At 37.5% G+C, this 21,670-nt stretch overlaps 1 protein-coding gene across 8 annotated transcripts in view; it reads right to left on the bottom strand.

Annotated features, from left to right (window-relative positions):
- limch1b (LIM and calponin homology domains 1b) overlaps positions 1-21,670 on the bottom strand; it is a 187,168-nt gene that overhangs the window by 105,398 nt on the left and 60,100 nt on the right. For all 8 annotated transcript variants that reach the window (XM_049484417.1, XM_022683579.2, XM_049484418.1 and 5 more), the window contains exons 2-3: positions 12,863-12,933; positions 4,533-4,602 (exon numbers count right to left, since the gene is read on the bottom strand). In XM_049484417.1, the coding sequence (XP_049340374.1) occupies positions 4,533-4,602; positions 12,863-12,933 (141 nt within the window). The remainder of the gene's footprint in view (positions 1-4,532; positions 4,603-12,862; positions 12,934-21,670) is intronic.

The following is a 21,670-nucleotide window of genomic DNA, read 5'->3' as shown; positions in this document are numbered from 1 at the left end:
CATACCTTTGCTGATCAGAGCCAAAGTGTTCTGCACTAACATGCCACATATCATGATATGAACTAGTATCATGTCCCATGACTTTTGTCACAACCAAAGGAAGCTAATGAACACTGCACTGAATGTGGCTGTGATTTCTGCCAGAGTCTTTAGTCTGTTTTCACAGACAATTCTAGCCACACACTGCTGGTCGGACGGACAGACAGACAGACAGACAGACAGATAGATACATAGATTTTTGGAATGCCCTTGTAGCTTGACTTCATCAGTCCACAGCACTTTTCTGAGGAGTTTTGTGAGGAGGTTACAGATAAGGTTTCCTGGTAAGGACTGTTTTATGAAGATTGTGAAAACAATGCAGCACAGTGGAACAGTGCAGCACCCTGTTTACTCCCTGGTGACAAACTGTTGTGCATTATCCTGTCCCAACAACATACAAGCAGTGGGTCATCACAACCTCCACAGTTCCCCTGAACTGTTACACAACAATCCACACTGAACATCTGACAGATCTTCTTTTGGACACTAAATTACTCTTGTTGGTTGCTTACCCATCTTACTAACCAGTACTTTAAAAAGGATGCAGCCTGCACTGTAAACCCAGATAAGTTTTATTTACTTTAATAATTTAAGGTAAGTCGTTCTTTGCACAAGAAGCCTACTTTGAGTAAGTCCTAATTTAAGTACTATATATATTTGAAAAACTCATAGCAAATTAGATGGACAAAGAAAATGCTATAGAGTGAACAGTAGTTAAAAAGAAATAAGAAGAAAATAAGAAAAATATGCTTGTTCTTACATCCTACAACATAGATGCCAATTGGTCTTCTTGGTCTACAAGTTTACCTGAAGTAGCCTGGAGTTAATGTCTATACACTGACACTGCGTGTCAGAAAATGAGGAACAAAACCATTCTACAAATGAATTGTGCCAGAAAACAATAGAAATAAAGCAGTCATTAACAATAGACTAAGCTCCATTATTATAAGTTGGTTCAACCTAAAGATCTCTGTTTTATTTGCAAACATGAACACAAATTAATGAATGAACGAAGTTCAACTTTTATAGCGCCTTTCTAAAAACCCAAGGACGCTTTACAATTTACACGTTTTACAAACAAGCACATTACAAATCAACACTCAAACACACACCGGTGAGAAGCGACAGCCAATAGCGCACAGTGTACTCTCAACTGGAAACGACCGTCCACTTGGAGGACTGCATCGGGCACTACAGCAAATGTTCACCTAACTTAAAACAGTTGAGTAATGTGTGAAATGATATGGGCTATATGGGTTTACACTGTGCACGTTGCTTTCAAAAAGCATTTTTTGCTCATTTCAACTGTAAATAAATTTAAACGACAACTACAGTGATAAAAATGTTGAACTCCTCTGTGCTCCTCTATTCATTTTTAACACATTTCGTGCCAAAACAGCAGCATGCACAAGGACCTCTGTTCCATTTGTTTTTCTGTCCTTCAGCCTCTTTGTTGACTGTTCGAATGCACTTTGGCCTCCTTCTGTCGTGATTGAGGTGGAATGAAAAACACCCTCTACCTCCCCAGATGCTTTTAACGCACACTTGTGTTCATTCACTCGAAGCAGAAGCAGAATGAAGCAAGGGGACTCACAGAACCCCCCCCCGTATACACACTCCGTCCAGCCCCCTGTGATAGACAAGAGCGGTATTGATGTGTGAGAGCTTATGCTGGCTGGATCGGCGTGGAGGAAAAGAAAAGCACCTTGAAAAAAAAACACAAGTTTGATTCATTAGGCTGTGAGGGCGAGAATCTGACCACAGAACCACAGCCACAGCCTGGGAAGTGTCACTAATATTTACTGCTACAGTTATTACAGCTCAATATATACAGTTATTAACGCTGGTTTGCTGCCGTATTTAAAATGATTTAACTTGTTACAATATTTGACATTTTCACCTGTACCAACATGTGCGAGACTGTACATTTAAATGTGAATTTTGCTTGTTGTAATGTCAGCAAAAACAAAAATTGTAAAATTATAGTTTTGTACCTTTATGCACTTGAATTTTGTGTAAAGTATTATTGCACACTTTCTGTAAATTGTATAAACTTCATTTTACTTCTCAAATATCTATGTGTGTTTATCTGCTATATGATATATTTAACTGAAATTGCTAATCCAAACAACCAATGATTTATAAAGAAAATCATAAAAATGTATTGTTTCAGCACCAAAGTTTCTCAGGTAATCAGCAAAACTGTTGTTGCAAAAAAAAAAAGAAGTTCCGGAACCTACCAGACACCTTTGTTGAACGATGGACGGTTGGGTTGGACGATGAAACTGAAACACCTGTCATTTTAGTGTGGGAGGTTTCATGGCTAAATTGGAGCAGCCTGGTGCCCAATCTTCATTAATTGCACATTACACCAGTAAGAGCAGAGTGTGAAGGTTCCATTATCAGGGTAAGAGCACAGTTTTGCTGTTTTTGCACAGTTTTATGGGTGACATACCAGAGTTCAAAAGTGGGCAAATTGTTGGTGCACGTCTTTGTGATGTATCAAGAGCCACGGTATCCAGGGTAATGTTAGCATACCACCAAGAAGGACCAACCACATTCAACAGGATTAACTGTGGATGCAAGAGGAAGCTGTCTGAAAGGGATGTTCGGGTGCTAACCCGGATTGTATCCAAAAAACATAAAACCACGGCTGCCCAAATCACGGCAGAATTCAATGTGCACCTCAACTCTCCTGTTTCCACCAGAACTGACCATCAATACAATCAATTATTGTGGTCTAAAACCAGGTGTTTCAGTTTCATTGTCCAACCCCTGTATGTGGATTTGCACTAATGGTAGCAGAATCACACTGATGCCATTTATTATAATGTTAATATTTGTTAATATATTATAATTATATATGTACCTTCTCCTCAATCTGGAACCCTACTGCTTTCAGTTTAAGGACTGGTGCCTTAATGATAGTAAATCAGGTGAGCTGGTAATGGAATTGAACACATCCATTTGGGCACTGGCTGAGAGCATCCAGGAGAAATCAGGATTTGTATTTTTACAGTATTCTTGAGACATTGTTAAAACAATGTTTTATGCAGTGTAATTTCACAGCTCTTGGGTGGCCCTATGGTCTAACTGCTGCATGTCATTCAAGTGGGGTGTAAGTGGCTGTAAGTCTGGTTTGGTGATGAAAGACGACTATCTTCACTACAGTGTTTTTTTATTCTGGTGGAAAACCTACATTTCCAACACAGAAACAGGCCGTCCATCGAAACTAGAAGGCTGGCAGTAAAGCATTCAGAGGTCAAAACCGACTGTGGTATATTATATAACACACAGTGGAACATACCATTTATCTCCCTACCTAGTACTGCACTGAGCTGAATGTGAAAGCTTCTGGGAAGACTACAGCTCTGCTCTGTAGAACAGTAGCTCGGAAAATGCTAAGAACAGACATGAAGAAGAATTTGAGAGGAGGTTAGATAAAAATAACTGAGGGGATGAGGAATCTGGGGAACCGCACATTAAAAGTCCTCCCCTGCATAGAAATAATCTCCAACCTCCATTCCTCTATTTTTGTGTTCTTCTGTTCTCTCAACAACAAAGTAATAAAAGTGATTTGTCATTCTCAAAGCCTCTTCAGAGAATAAGAGAATAAGAGGTTTGTGGGGGGTGCATTCAGTCTGCCAAGTCGAGTGGATTTCAACATCAGTTAAATAAGCATTCAGCAGGAGACTGTATACACACACATAAACACACACACACACACACACACACTTATGCACATGTTCCATTCAGACACATGCACTAGTATTACTATCTTTGTGAGAATACTCAGTCAATTTTTTATTATTGTATCAGTATTGTATTACTAAAAAAAAAATTTAATTTTTGAATTGATATAATAATGTTAATAAAATAACATAAATAACATAAAGACCACTTTTTTAGACATACAAATAAAATAAAATCATTTTAATAACAAATAAATTACACATTAATAAAATAAACTAACATTTTTAAAACATATTTGGCATAATGGCTAATTCATGTTAACAGACTCAAAATGGACATTTTGCATACTGTCTTATTCACAATGGCTGACACTTTACACAATAGTGCAATACAAAACAATATTTAGCTTGAGATCAGATTTAGATTTCAGATCTTGTTCTTTAGGTCTCATTATATATGTTTTATATGTATATATTTATTTTATTTTAATTCTAGAGCTTTTTTACTTCTGTGCACACTAAATATTATTATTATATTGTATTTGCTATTGTGTTTGTATTTTATGTAGCTTGATAAATGTATGTAATCCGTGAAATTTCCATCTGGGATTAAAAGTCCATACACCCATCCATCTATCTATCTATCTATCCACCCATCCATCACTATCATACCCACTATCATATCATGATTAACTCATCCCTTAACCTCTAAAAAACAAGGGTACATCTTTTAAATGAACGGAAAACATGAAAACATTCTCTACTATTTCATTGTGATGATGGAAATGAAGGGATGCTCACCAGGCCAGCTACTGGAGTAGGCAACCTGTTTATCTTCTTCACAAGACCTGGTTTAATAGAACTCAGCAGCCTGAAAGAAAGATAGTGAAAGAGGGTGAGAGAGAGAGAGAGAGACAGAGAGGGTAAACATTAATATATTTATTCCTTCATTCATTTATATTGTTATCCACTTCTTCCTGATCAGTGGGTCTGTGATGAAATCACTGTGAGAAAGAAAGAATCTCCTCGGGACAGAATGCCAGTCACAGAATCACAGACACGTCATAGACATGTTCACATCAATACCTTCAGGGGACAATTCAGCATTTTCAATTCACTAATACTGTATTATTAGACTGGATATGGGGTGAAAACCAAAATAATGAGCAGAGAACCATTAATATTGCATTCACATTCTATTAGAATTATGGTAAATATATTATAATATAATATGGTTATGATTCCACTGTGGTCATGGAACTGTTGGCTTTACTGAAGAACCGTTGAAGAAGGTCAGAGCACTGTGCCATCGAGGACAAGGTTTTGGGTTCAACACACAGGTTTGGCGGGCTTCCAGTGTTGGGCCCTTGAGCAAGGCCCTTAACCCTCACCACTCCGGGCATGTGTGCTCACTGTATTACTGTGTGTGTCTTTTCAGTGTACTCAGTGGTGTGTATGTGTGTGTTGCATGGATGGGTTAAAGGCAGAAGCTAAATTTCATCTGTATTCAGCACATGTACGATATATATGTCTTGTCTTGTCAATAATCAGATTGTATTTGCTGCTTGTGATCTAAAAAGAGGTGCCAAAAGGTCCAAAGAAAAATAAGTATCTCTAGTGGGGTCGATTTGTAGCTACTACAAAATATGAAGCTGTCCTTCACAGAAAATTGAATAATAAATGGACTAATAGAAATGGAATCAAATGGAATTTGGAATAAAAGCTTTTTACATTAACCTCCATTAAAATTCAAGAAGATTTTTTCTTCTACTCTGAAGTTATCATTTTGGATATACATGTTTTTTGGACAGTGATTGCAATTATTTACCAATGGTCAAAGCAACTTTAAAACACTGACAGAAATCTAAATTACAATGGAAAGTGCATATACTACCAGTGGTCAATAGAATAAGAACAAAAAAAATCAACTCCCAGTTTCCTACATACATTCAGTGTAATATTTTTTTTTATCATTACACATTATTTAAGTTTATTTTCTGACCCCAGTCCTGAGAGTGTATCTGTATCTGAGCATTGTTCATATCTAGAAATAACTCATCTCTGTTTTCAGTAATAAAGTATTGTATTCTCTCTGTGCTGCTGCTGAACGTCTACTGGGGGAGTCAGTTCACAGTATTTCATCTTTATCTGCTTTATCAGCTGTTCTTTAAACCTCCTCAGAGATCACATCATCCAGACAGCTAGAGAAAGCAGAATTATACTCTTCACAACTCTCACTGACCAATAAAAAAACAGCATTTAAGTTCAGACTCCTCTAAACGTAACTCAGTACCTCCCTCTCCAGCTTCTGTCTGAATTCATGGTGAGCTTGTGTCTTGGTTCCTCTCAGTGTTTCTTACATAATTTGAGGAAATTGTTGCCTTAAAACTTTTATGCAATGTTTACAGAGATGTTTACTTAAGTAAATTTACATTATACAGGTTACATTATACAGCTTATGCAAGTTGATAGACAGTAATTGCTGAATTTTGTTATACTGCACAATAATTCTACAAGTAAATGTAAATTTTATGGTGGAGCACGAAATTGTTATAGGTAAGCAGTATAGCACACAGCCAACAACTCCAATCTGATGCTTGGTTTACAGCCTAAAACATAAAATATATAAAATATGATCTATAGTTTTACCTAAACTAGCATGGGAAATGACTACACACTGACAATGGGTGCCAAAAGGACAAACTCTATATGCAAATAGATGGTACCAGAGGAAGCCATTGAAGAAGAAGCTATCAACGGCAAGATTCTATGATAACTCAATTATTTTGCATTTATTTAACTCAGAGATCACATTTGAATGTATGAATCTGCCCACAAATGTGCACACAAAAGTTATGCACAAGTCAAATTATTGAAGAATGTTTGCAAATATCCAATATGAAATAAAACATACTTAATTTATTTGAATTGAACCCTTTCAGACCCTGTGTCCATTACAATGGACATCATGTATTTTCTTATTTTTTCAAATGTCAAAACATCAATTGAGACCTGTTTTTATTAGAATATCCTATAAACAAGCCAAATAAAAAGTTCATAAGCTGATGAAACAATAGCTCAGCCCTACCAACTGCACTGGAATTGCTAATTGCTAATAAAAAATAAATGCTATATCTTACTAATTTTTTTCGTGTTTATTTTAGTGTTTTTGGATGGCTTGTGAAAAAAGGTTAATATCAAATCTTAAATACAAATGTTAAGCACAGGCTTCCAATCCGATAGATCTAAAAAAGCTACTTATTTTAGTTCATTGGATTTAATGTTATATAGATTTTATTTTATAATATTAGAGTTTGTGTGCATTGCAGACAGAAAACAGCATAATTATTATTACTAATATTTTTTCAACAATGGAACATAATTCAGGCTGTTACACTAAGGTTACAATACAATAAGGTTACACTTATTTTGGGGTTACAGTGTACGCATGTATTTGAAGTTATTTATTCTTCACTCTCTTACTGTTTCTTTCTCATGATTTAGAGGTTTCTCTTCAGGAGATCTTCCACACACTCCACTTAGAGTGAAGCAATGATCCACTTGCTATCTGAACATTGTTTCTGAGCTGCTGAACAGCTGATGTGTGACTGTAATAACAGAAGTGTAAAAGAAGAGTGATTACTGTTCAGCAGCGGAAGAGTATCACAGTGAGTGCTACAGTGTGTAGGATGAGAGGGATGTGTGTGGTGAGAGAGTGAGCGTATATTAGAGTGTTTAAACAGAGAGTTACTCGGCCCCTGAAGCACTGAAGCACTGATATAAAGCTACAGCAGAAAAAAAACAATAAAATGAAAATACAGAGCAATGAAACAACAATAAAAGGGAAGGAATAAGCTTGGCAGGGAGACACTGCATATAAACACTCATGCCAGTATAAACAGGACTATGTGAGTGTGTGTGTGAGTGTGTGTGTGTTTGTGTGTGTGTGTGTGTGTTTGCTTGGGCCTTGTTAAATGTGTAAGAAGTGAGGAAGCACCTGCAGAGGGTTTAAAAGTGACCAGTCACGAAAGGCCACTGAGAAAGTCACAGCACGCACACACACACACACACACCCACACACACACACACTCACACACACACACTCACATAGTCCTGTTTATACCAAAAATAACCAAAATAATGCCATTTTGTTTACTAAAAACCAGGAAATTACATAAGCAAAATACATCTCTACTCTACACTGTGTGTGTGTGTGTTTTGGCTAGTTTTTACCCAAACATTGATGCCGACAGTAATTACCCGAGCGTTTCCTCTGTAGGCGTGTAATGAGGTGTAGTTAGCTCTGCTTTTGAAGATTTGATTAATTACACCACTAAAAGCCTCAAACACTGGTATTAGCAGGTCGGCTAATAGAAGCTAATAGAAGCTAATAGAGCGGTAGGGCTCAAGATAGGGGCAGCCAGCAGCATTTCTCCTGAACATTAACCTTCTTTTTAAAAATGCTTATTTTGTTTAGAGTTAAAATATATTTGTTTTATTTGTTAAAGTTTTTAGTCATGTAAATGTTCAAAAAAAAAAAAACACTGACAAACCAAATGTCAAGTGACAGGAGAAAGTATTCTGTCCCATGACTTTTGTCATGTCCCATCTAGCTAGACGCTGATCTAGCCAATTACGATACTCAAGGTGTCAAGGTTTCAGCCTCACTCACAAGATAGCACCTCACAACTTATACTGATGAAGGGTGAACCCAAGCTCTACCATGAAGTAGAACTTCATGATCAATTTACATATTGCTTTGCCATGACTTTGACACGACATATTAGTGCATTTCGAATATGTTGGTCTTGATATTATGTCGAAACTTCATGATCAATGGACCAATAGAAATATCCCAAAATGAACTGTAACACAGTTCTCTTCTTACATTGACTTCCATTGAAATTTTTTGTATGTAAACACATTTCTATAAACAATTTGCGGACACAGGTATAGGAACACCTTATCATTCATTGTTTCTTCTAAAATGGAAAGCATTAAAAATAGAGTTTATCCTGCTTTTGTTGGAGTACCTGTCTCTACTGTCTAGTAAAGGATTGCAGTGAGGATCTGATTGCACTCATCTACAATGGTGTACAATCAGTAAAGACAGAACAGGATGCTGGATGATCACCAGACCACCACAACTCATCATCTCCACCTGTAGAACTCATTCCAGAGGTTTTTGATGGAGAACCATCATTTCAGAGAACACAGCTCCACTGCTCCACAGCTCAATAATGTGGGGGGTTTATACCCCTCTAGCCCCCATTGGCATTAGGCATCATGATGCCAATAGTGTTTCATGTTTATCTGCTCCAGTGCATCTTACTGTATTGGAAACACTTCTCTACAAGAACTAAACAAACAGTTAGTGTTAATTTCCATGAACTCTGTATTACTGTATTATTCTTAGGCCCAATCCCATTTCACTCCCTGGCCATACTACTTACCCCTACCCCTACTTTTCTAACGGAACCCTTCCCTTGGAACAGAGTTACAAAGGGAAGGGGTGTAATCCTTTCCCCTAGGAATTGGGACAATCTTTTAAGCACTCAAACGTCATCAGGAGGGCGAAAGTTCAGTTACCTAGCTCCTGCTGGTAAACGAGTTAACTGCTGCAGCCCCTGCTCTCTGTTGCACCATTTAAGGTGGAACAGGAAAGTTAGCTAGCTAGCTAACTACTGAGTCAAAGTACTTTTATGCTTGTTAACCCTTGTGTGGTGTTCATATTTTTGTTACTCGTTTACTTTGTTATTTGTTTTTAATTCAGCAAAATTAAGCAATTTTACATTAAAATGCTTTACACATGCTCGCTTCACCTAAATTGCAAGCAATATAAACAGCTTACATGGTTAATATTTGCCCTTTACCTTTCTTATGTTACATTTCTTTCAAAAAGTGCTACTCTTTTTTTTATTAGTTTTTTAATAAAATGTAAAAGAAAATGAATTGAACTCAAGATATGAGTAGAAAATTTGTTTAGTTTCAAATTTACAAATAAAGCAATGTTTATTAGCCCTTGGCCAAACATACTGTATGTAAAATAAATGTGTGTGTGTGTGTGTGAAGTCGTCACTTTTAACAAGGAAAATACGTACATATGTGGGTTTCTTACCACTGATTCTCATACCCCTTTGTTTTAAGTGTGCATCTGAAAAATCTCTATTTTAAGGGCTAACAAGCCCTATCCCTTCCCCCTACCCCTCCAGCCTAACAAGAATCGGGACACTTCTAGAACAGAGGGTAGGGGTAAGGGGTAGGGCCAAGGGGTGAAATGGGATTGGGCCTTAGTGTCTCCTAATATATATAAACACTGATAGCAGATCTGAACTGATCTAGCGCTGGTGCGAATCCTTAAAAAAAGCCCTTAAATTTAAACTTATCTGATTATTTAAGGCAGATTGATGACAGGGGGCTTCTGTGGAACAGATGTGTTGTCACAGGGTCTGACCCACAAATGGTCTGTAATATCAGGCCTGTAGGTAAACCTGATCACAGTGCATTCAGAACTCACGCAGGAAACCCATCTGTTTCAGCTGAAGTGTTTTAGCTCCAGGGTCCCTCTCTCATACACACACAGTTATACACACTTACACACACAGCTATACACACACACACACGAACACATTTCCTCTCTCCTGCTGATGACAGGCTAGTCGCTGACAGGAGGTAAAGCTTCATAAATCCGGCAGATTTACCTCTTGCCAGGCGAAGACAGAACCTCAGTGTCTCCACTGATTCACTCTCACACACACACACACACACACACACACTTACATACATACAGCATACTGTACATGCATACACACATGTGTATGTATAAGTGATCTGTACAGTGTACTGTACATCTGTAGAGTGTGAGTCACTGTAAAAAAATAAATATTTATTTATTAAGTCAGTTTGGCCCATTCATCATAAAATTTTGAATATAATAGTAACTTCCAGATTCAAATTATGTTGAAAAATGATAAATATATGTTGGAAAATGATAAAAATAAATACAAATAAAGTTTTTGCATAGCAGCGACAATGTATATCATGGCAAACAGCAGACTTAAAACAAACAGCATAAAATGTCCTAAAAAAACAGGTGTCTGTCATACAAATACCTTGTATCTATTTTGACACTTTTCAGGTTTTGACATCATTTAAAACTTACAGTTAATATTTTAATCAAGACAAAATTATGATAAATGGACCTACAAAATTGCTCCAAAATGACTTAAGTTAACTGTAAAGTTACCATTTTGGTATATATAGCATTAAAGCGTAACATTATGACTACCTTCTTGTTTCTATACCCATTTTGCATTATTATTTTTTCAGCTCCACTGAGCATATGAGAAAATCTGTAGTTCTATAATTATAGACTTTATTCCTTTATCTGTTTCTCTGTATACTTTATTATCCTCCTTTCATCCTGTTCTTGAATGGCCAGGACCCCAGAACCCCACCACAGAGCAGCTAATATATGGGAAATGGGAAAGCACTCAGCACTGCAGCAACACTGACAGTATAGTGGTGGTGTGTTAATGTGTGTTGTGCTGGTATGAGTGGATCAGACACAGCAGTGCTGCGGGAGTTTTTAAACACCTCAGTGAATAGTCCAACAGTGTCCTGTGGGCAGCATACTCAACACAAACTTGTTCAGTTTCTGTCTCTGACTTTACATCCACAAGGTAGAGTAGCTAGGTAAGAGTGTCCAGTAGTGTTTAAAAACCCCAGCAGCACTGCTGTGTCTGATTTACTTTTACCAGTGCTGACTGAGAATGACCAAAAACCTAACCTTTTACACACACACACACACACACACACACACACACACACACACACACACACACACACAAAAGACCTGAGTACATTTATTTTACTATTATTACTGTTAAAGCATTATAGTATTATTAAAACAAACAGAGAGATCACATTCGTATCGGCTGATACGCAGTATTAAAGGGATAGTTCGGTATTTTTGACATGAGTCTGTATGGCATCATCATAACCAGTGTCATGCATCCACACTGACTTACCCCCCACAGCGTCCTGTGAGCCGAGTTCTTGTCCAGTTTAGGTCAAAGCGAAAGTAGTCCGGCATGTTTGCTGGGGTCAGGAAAATAACTAATTTTTCTTCCCAAAGCAGTACGTGTTCAAAAGAGTGATTTATTTACATCACAAAAAACTAACCCTGCAAAAGTCACGCCTCGTAAATCACTTGGGTCCTACTTTCACTCGTTCCATATCAATGCGCGCAGCGCTGCAACCTGACAGCTAGCCTACGTGTTTGGGTTGCTTTGTTTACTTCTCGCCTCGAGAACATGTGTGACTACGAGAGTGACGAGGAAAACATTGATCACCGCTCAGAGCCACGGGGATATCTTTATGAACCCGAGTATACAGATGTTGAACTTCGCCAAATAGAATTAGATCGGGCAGAAAGAGAGAGGGTGGACAGAGAAGTGGTGGAAGATGAAACTGGAGCCACTGCTGGAGCTGCGATACCATTTTAACACACACACACACACACCTAGCTATATATATATATATGTGTTTACAAAGCTTATAAAAGCCAATAGACTTCTCCCTAAAGTTAGCTCGTTTGCGTTGCTAGTCTGAACACAGCTGCTAAGCACTGCCAAAACACAGAACAAGTTGACGCGTGCGCAGCTCGCTGTCAGAATGACGCGCACTGATACGAAATGAGAGAAAGTAGGACCCAAGTGATTTACGAGGCGTGACTTTTGCAGGGTTAGTTTTTTGTGATGTAAATAAATCACTCTTTTGAACACGTACTGCTTTGGGAAGAAAAAGGAGTTATTTTCCTGACCCCAGCAAACATGCCGGACTACTTTCGCTTTGACCTAAACTGGACAAGAACTCGGCTCACAGGACGCTGTGGGGGGTAAGTCAGTGTGGATGCACGACACTGGTTATGATGATGCCATACAGACTCATGTCAAAAATACCGAACTATCCCTTTAAGAGACTCAGATCTGACCGGGGGCAAAAATCCTGACCAAATAATGATATATCAATGCATTTACTATAGTAGTAGAGTAGTGTTAGGGTAATCCCAATACATGTTCATTGTTTTACCATGTTATTTATACCAGTGAAAGCAGAAACATACTCACTCGCACAGCAGGATGCCGTTATCCAGACCACCTCTGAAGTCCTTCTCCCCAAAATTCCTGCCAGTGACAGCCTGGAAAACACACACACACACTTGTGAGCTAATCACATTATCAATCTGTTTGAAATGTGAATTAAAGTGGGAGTTTTGTTTATATAAAACAAAACATGTTTTACTTCTATATTTTTTTCTTCATGTTTAATTTACAACTATTTAAGCTTTGATTTCTGAAGTTATTAAAGGAGATACTTCAACATCAGACAGGATCACTTTGTCAAACTATCTACAAACACACACATACTCACACGTGTCATCAGATTATTATTTGACTTTCAGTAACCTGTAAAGTTGCATCTGTTCAAAAGTCATTTGAAGTTTTTACAAAGAAACATACAGGCGACTAAAACAGTTTATATATATATATATAACATATGTATATTTATATATACATCACACACCTCAACTCATAGAGATGTTGGCAGTCCCAAGCTGTCCCCTCAGGTAAAACATGATTAATTTACATACTGCTGTCCCATGACTTTTGGCATGTCAGTATATATATATATATATATATATATATATATATATATATATATATATATATATACTGACATGCCAAAAGTCATGGGACAGCAGTATGTAAATTAATCATGTTTTACCTGAGGGGACAGCTTGGGACTGCCAACATCTCTATGAGTTGAGGTGTGTGATGTATATGAGGTGCTGTATTGTAAGTAAGGTTGAAGTGACACGTAAACCAGAAACACAACATAGAACAAACTTCCACCAACAACAGATCATGATTGTAACTGGTGGTATCTGGCTAGAATCATCCATGGGAACAGACAAGTCATTCCTGTGTTAAATCTAAATAAAGTACCGTATTTTTTGCACTATAAGGTGCATTACTTACTATTATGTAATAAAAAAAATAATAATAACATTTTGTTAAACAAGTGCTGTGCGTTAATCTACATAGATTCCTCTTCTGATAACTGTTTATCTGTTTGAGTAAATTGCTTCCGTTTATTTACAGTAAGCTTAGACTTCCACTAAGGCTGGACACCTTTATCAGCTAACTGGTGGAGCTAGCCAGGGTAAGCACTAGTAACTGCCGCCCGACAGCAGTACACTGAGCAACTGAGTGTTCCAGTCAGGGTGATATTAGCTAGCAGTTTGTCCCAAGTAGCTTGCTTTAATACAGTAAACACGCAGACTACAGTCCGATATACTCACCTCTATATGGCAAAAGAGCTAGTGCTTAGCGCGGTTAGCAGCTAATGCTAATGCTGCTTCAGCAGTGCTAGCCGAGGTTAACAGCAGGTAAAAAGATCATTCATTATAAAGACTTTGTTTTCCATTTGCTACGAAAAACTTCTTTTCTTTTGTCACGTCTTTTATTTAAATAGTGGTGCCAGGAACCAATGGGAACAGTGTGAGACTACCTGACAGAAAAACTCAAAGAGAAGTGATCTGGTGTATATAATATCATGACCTCTGTCTTACATTAAAAAATAATTCATTCAAATTATTTATTTTAACTTGTTTTAATGGGGAATAGATTTGATTTTAGGCAAACTGACAAAAAAACAAGTTTGAACCAGAAATCATAATTATTCATGACACTAACATAAAAATGCACCTTAAATCAATGACATGGTTATCTGTTTACATTTTTCAGCTTGGATCATGCCAAAAGTCAAGGGACAAAATATTCGCTCCATGAGTTTAGGCATATCAGTGTATGTGGGAGTGTGTATACTTAATACAGTATACTGCTGCATTACAGAAGTGTACCACAGTCTGCAAGATACATACATAAAACCCAACATCCTGACATTGTTTGAAAATCTGGTGTGTGTGTATGTGTGTGTGTGTGTGTGTATGGTTTAGAGTACCCCATGCAGAGTTGCACTGTTATACTCCCATAATATTTAGACTTTGGCATCACAACAGAGAAAGCTGAAGTGAAGAACCAAGAAACCCCAAAGAGACAGAAACAGGATATGACCTTCACATGACGCTGCACAAATCACACACTCCTCTCTCTCTCTCTCAGCTCACACACAGCTACTCCAGAGATCTGTGGGGGGCTGGGGAGGGGAGGTGGGCGAGGTGAGGGGTTACAGTCTTTCTCTGTCACCACAAAGCTAACAAGCTCAGTCTAAGCTGCCCTCATCCTGGATAAATCTCCCTCTCGTGCTAGTGTACGGGTTAATGGCTGTAATAGCTGGTGACATGAGGGATTTCCCCCTGTGGGAAAGCCTTCTGCTGCCACCGGCACTGCTGGGAGGCTTATATTGGCTTTACAGCAACATTACAATGACACAATTAAATGGGCCATTTACACACAAGAGCTTACATTGTAATAGTTTGGCAGAAGGCCATGGCCTTACATAAAAAAAAAACATTATTGAAGATTACCAACACAAAAACTATTAATAATATTAACCCAGAGCATTGATTTACTCAGCGGGCTGATTTTCTACTGAGCGTAATTGATATTTTTAGGGCTGCAGGGGTTTTGCAGGCAAGCCTCTACATCAGATCCTGGGATCTGCAGAATGCACAGACAAAGAGCCACCTGAAAAGATGCTACCTAGACACAAGTTGGGGCCTTATCACCCAGGTGAGGGTGCCTGATTTTAAGACCCAAAACATCCTGTGACCCAGGTTACACTGAAGATGTGTCCAGGTTAAACCACAAGATGTATCTTAGTGCATAGTATTTGCCATATACTGAGGAGGTGAATTAATATTGTATTTTGAGTCTTATCCAGGATTTATTCTTATTACAATTTAAGCCTGAATAAGTTTGATTTTCCAAAATAATACGTTAATTTAAGAGTTCATGTTTTCAGAAAATGTTAATTAGACCTAAAACTTTTACATACATGTATATACATACAACTCTGGAAAAAAATAAGAGAGCACCTACAAATGATGAGTTTCTTTAAATCTACCAACTTGAAAACCTCTGGAATATAATTAAGAGGAAGATGGATGATCAGAAGCCATCAAACCTAGCTGAAATGCTTGCATTATTGCACCAGGAGTGGCATTAAGTTATCCAAAGGAAGTGTGCAAGACTGGTGGAGGAGAACAAGTCAAGATGCATAAAAGCTGTGATTAAACCAGGGTTATTCCACCAAATATTGATTTCTGAACTCTTTCAACTTTATAAATATGAACATTTCATTTTTCATTGCATTATTTGAGGTCTGAAAGCTTTGCATCTTTTTATACAAATGAATGTCCGTAGTTTGTAGAATAAAACAATAATGTTCATTTTACTTAAACAGATACCTATAAATAGCAAAATCAGAGAAACTGGTTCAGAAAATGAAGTGGTCTCTTAATTTTTTCTAGAGCTGTATATATACATTTTTATAATAGGAATTATTTCGAATGATAATTCTACTTTCATTGTTATAGGCAAGTGAAAAAAATCAATTTGTATTTAGCCTTCTTTTTTATTTAAGTAAAATACTTGAAATATTTAAAATCATATTTGAAAATTAGATGCAAAATGAAAATGCAATAGAACGAACGGTATGGCGCATGGCCAACACTGAATTAGCAGCTCAGAAAATGACACTTGCTCTTACAGCCTACAACACTGAAGATTGAAGAAAAAGGTTGGGGGTCAAGGCCTTCATATTACAGTATCTCCCTGAAATGAGTTTTAGCAGGGTGGGATGTCTGCCATCATGACCATGCAAATTAAAAAGCATGACCAGTCTGATCAGACAGGTCTACCACTAATCTGTTCTAGACCAAACAGCTTAAACAGCTGTACAGATCTAATCAAGCAATATGACCAGCTTAACCACAACCAGGCAACACAGTAACTGGGTAAACAATTCAACTCAAATTAATACATTCAATACGCTGGTCAAGAGCTAAGTTTAACCAGCCTGATTTTCAGCATAGTCTAGTCAGATAACTCATCAGTTTAGTTGTAATTCTTGTGATATGAGCTGGCACACATCAGTATAAACACAATACAAAATATTAATAAAGCTCAGCAAGTTGTTAATCCTGAACAAGATTTGTATTAAGTCATTTTAAACAGTATAAATTAGGGCTGTCAGAGTTAAAGCGTTAACGCACGCTGTTAATTTGGAATCAGTAACGAGTTACTATTTTTTTAACGCAAGTTAATTAAGGCACCAAGTTGGATCCCTACTTCCACCGTTATCTGCCCCGCCCCCGCCCAACACACTGATCTGTCCTGTGGCTGAACGTTTGCGAACGATTGCGGCGCGCTCTAAACTTCCACCTCCGTGCCGGTCAGAGAGCTTTGTTTCTATCTCTCTCTCTCTTTCTCTCTCTATTTCTCTCTATCTTTCTCTCTCTATTTCTCTCTCTCTCTCTCTTTTTGGCACACACACACGCACACCCGCGCTGTCACAACCAAGCTGAGACATTTACATTCCAATTTATCATGCATTCTTTATTCCAGCGCCCTACATTGATTTTATCTCCCCTCAAACAAACAAGTATAAACTATTATTTTAATTGACACCACTAATATACAGTAATTGCATTTTACATTTCTTACATTTATTATTTTATTTACATTTAAATATCCACTAGAGTTGTGCCATATCGTATCGTACGTGATAATATCGCCAAAAAATTTGAATATCATGAACGATATTATACCTTGAAATATTGTGCCATATCACTCACCCCTAATTATTGCATCAGAGTACTACTTTTTTGCTGTTTTTAGTAAAACAGCATGTTCTCATTTTCCATTATATATCTACTAGAGACAGATTATATGACTTTAATCCTGGATATATGGAGATATTTGGAGTGCATTACTAATATTATGACATTCTGAATCATTGACTTCTGTTACAAATCTGATAAAATTATTATTTTTTAATATCTCAGTTAGCCATATCATATTGCATGCAATAATAAAATTCTAAATAATTTTTCTAATTCAGTGTTTTGTCATATCGCCAAAAGTATTGATACCGTGAAAATACCATGAAATATTGTGATATTATTTTAGAGCCATATCGCCCACCTCTAATATCCACTATAAAAAGTTGCGTCTGAAGAAAAACAAATGCGATTAATCGCAGTTAATCACAGAATTTTGTTGTGATTAATATGATTTTTTTATTTTGATCTATTGACACCACTAGTATAAACTTAATGTTTAACTTAATTACCATTGGAATAAGAAATAATATATAGATTAAATATTTAAAACACATCTTGTTAAAAAAAATGTAATTTGAGAATCATCACTGCTATCTAGAGAAGTAGACACCCAGTCAGATTCATCTGTCCTTACTTACTCTGCATCAGACAGCAGTCTAGGAAATTTACACTTTCACAAGTCAATGACCCTCCAGCAGCTCCAAATTACCCACAGACACACACATTCAATCAGACAGACCCGGCATCCGTCTGCAAATTCCCCTTAAAGAGTCTCTGGAGAGCGCAGCGAGTGGCTGATGAAGGATGCCCGTTAATAGCGGACAGATCATCTGGCTGCTGGAACAATGAGCACAGAGTGGACAGTCAGACACACAGCAGTGTGTATTTGTGCAGCTGGGGTGGAGGAAACATGAAGTAGCACCCAGCACTTACACTCACACTCACATACACACACACACACACACACACATACACTGCTGGTCAGTAGTTCTCAGTGTCACTCAGTGTCTTGGCTGTGCTTCCTCAGTGTCTGGAAGTCACACAAAAGAAAAGCACTGCTGTGTGTCAGCGAGAATCCAGTCCAATCCAGCTGAGCTGCCCCAGGACCCAGATGCCCCCGCTAAGTACCGGTGATGTAGCTACAACTACACCACCACAGGGTTATATGGGGATTATGTGAGATTGCAACTTGTTGACCATCCACTCTTCTGTTTGTGATGTAGCCAGTTTACTAGATCCCTCATTTATAAAGTCTCTTTTTAGTCTGCTACTTGCTAAAACCTGCTGTGCTGATTTTTTCAGTTCAAACACTGGAAGGATCCTGTTGAAACATTTTGTGGGGTTGTTTACTAGCTAATGGGCAGCCACTGGGTTATTTTTTAAGATGCTGGAAGTGGTTGCGCTATTAAACTGAGCTAGAAGATAGCTTTAAGGTTGTTTTAGCCGATGGGTTAGGGTTAGAGAAACTTAGCCAATAGAACTTTTCTCTGTTATATACAGTGCTGTAACTTATTTGCTCCCCTTTTTTTCATACTTTCCTTTGTCAGATGAACAAACACAATAATATAAGACAAATATAACATATGTTTTATAATTATAATGTAAGTATTACAAAAAAGCTAAAGTTTTTCACAGCACTGTATGAAATGTGATGTATTAAATAAAACCACAAATAGGCCTGTCACGATTATTACGTTATTGTTTTTTCCCCAATTTTTAGTTATACTGCAATAAAATAAAATCTTACAATTTAAACAGTTACTTCATTGGCCCAATTTAACTTATAAGTTACAGATATTAGCTGAGAAACATCAACGTGTGAAAAATACCTAAATCAAACATCGGGTGAAAACCCCTCTATTGTTCAACTAAAGAGTTAAAATGAGCATGTGCAGAATAGTTGGACTACAATAGGAGTACAATTTCAGGTTTTGTTTTTTGTTTACAGTGTGTGTGCACCTGATTTTCTTAAAGGTCTCATTCCATTGTTTTTTTCATTCATTTTAAAATGTCTAGTTGTGGTCTCTAATATGAATGAATGTCATGTGAGCTTTTTTTTTCTAAAAAAAAAAGTACTTTAGTGATCCGATATAATGGTGCTTTATTCCCGCGGAGGATAGGATTTCAGCTCTTGCTTATGAATATTCATACATGCAAACATATCGCCTCTGATTAGCTAACAGCATTGCGAGACCAGGAGGCACACAACAATTGGAAGCATTTTTAAATAAAGACATTTTTACACAAATAGTCTTTGCAATGTCAAATGTAACCTTACAGCATTTCAGTTCAGCCACTGACCTAGTCTTAGAGTCTCTGTAAAACGAGAAATCCACCGGAGATCCTAACCTATAGTTAGGATGGGTAGTCCAGGTCCTGAAATCTCAGTTAAACTTTGATGGTAATGTTCCATAGACAAATTCTAACCGTTTGTTCCTTAACTCTAAATTACTGGGTAAAATCATATAACACTGATCATATGTGACATTTGCACAAATAACACAGGAACGAACTGCCATGCTGTTCCTAGAGCTGACAGCTTCTATCTGATGTGATGTGTCGGCTTCAACTCTGCCTGTGGGAGGTCCTGAGCCAGGGTGGGCCAGGCCATGAATACTAATTCACGAGTTGATGTAAACACAGAGCTTTTCCTGATCGACTCGTTTTGAATATTTTCTTTTACTAGCTACTGCAGACAATGGAGTTTGAGAAAGAGTTTCATGTGCTGCATCGTATACACATCAGAGAGACCTACTGTATTTCACAAAGAACAAGAAAAAGTGGATTTAGGAAGGATACTTTTAGAAATATTTCTTTAGAATAACATACTGGTCATATACAGTTTTTTCAGCTGAGGCCAGTCAGCAGTGAGTACAGCAGTGCAGCAGGAGAGAGCCACGTCAGTATGAGGAGAAAGTATGAGCTTCTGCTCACCTGCATGACTGCAGAAAAAGCTGAGTCATTCCCCTGGTCTGTCTCTCTCTCCCACACACACACAGACACACACACACTGTTTCACACATTTTCTCACGCTCACTCTCTCTTTCTGCAGTGCCATATATCTCTGACTCTTCTAGGCCTAATAATAGAACAGGTAATGCAGCAAACTGAGGGGTGTAATACCTGCTGTGGTCAGGAATCAGGTCACACACACACACACACGCACACACCCACAATAAAAAACACATGAATGACTTCTCTCTTCACACATCCAGCCTCTTCTTAGTCACACTGTAGGCTTACTCCTGAATGAGCTTCACTAATAGTGAAGGGAATGCTATTGATAATTCATACATTAGAATGATTTACTTTCAGAGTCAGAAGCACTGGAGATGTTACTCTGACTGTGAAACCATACTGTTCCATTAGTCTCCAACTTATATAAATGTTTGGGGTTGTCACTGATTTTAATGGGTTAGCCTTGCTAAAAAAACAGCATGGCCAGCTCAAGCTGGTCAACTCGGTTTAGCTTGACCCGCATAGGGAACGGACTGATTTAAAGTGTACACCCCTGCATCTTACACACCCACACTGGTGCTGCAGCCTGCAAATTCAGCTTTTACATTAACAATAAACAGAATACCACATAAAATAACATTCCTGTTACCATAAATTACCTGCTGGCATCTTTACAGCATGAACATGCATGTTTCCTTTGCTGAGACTCGCAAATCGCTGCGTTGTTAAGATACCAACTAGGGGTGGGCGATGTGGCTCTAAAATAATATCACGATATTTCGGGGTATTTTTGCGATAACGATATACTTGGCGATATAGGAAAACTAAAATAATTCATTCATTTCAGGAATATAGTATAATAGCATAACAGTATAATCATAATGTGGCAAAATAAATAATATAGAATAAAATAATATAATGCAGCAAATAATATTGCAAAATATTTATTGCATGCATATAAACTGCAAACTAAAACAATTATTCAAAAAATAAACCTAAAGCTTCACAGTAAATAATAGACTACTTTTAAGACAGAACAGCCCTATTATCACGACATGGATTTTTAATATCATGATATTTCTGTGTCACAATATATTGTATACGATATAATATTGCCCACCCCTAATACCAACACACCAAAGTCAGAGCACACCTGGCTCTTAAAGGC

This window comes from Astyanax mexicanus, chromosome 10 (genome assembly GCF_023375975.1).
Source record: "Astyanax mexicanus isolate ESR-SI-001 chromosome 10, AstMex3_surface, whole genome shotgun sequence".
Taxonomy (NCBI): Eukaryota; Metazoa; Chordata; class Actinopteri; order Characiformes; family Acestrorhamphidae; genus Astyanax; species Astyanax mexicanus.
Note: the sequence above shows the minus strand (reverse complement) of the source record. Positions and strands in the feature narration are given on the sequence as shown.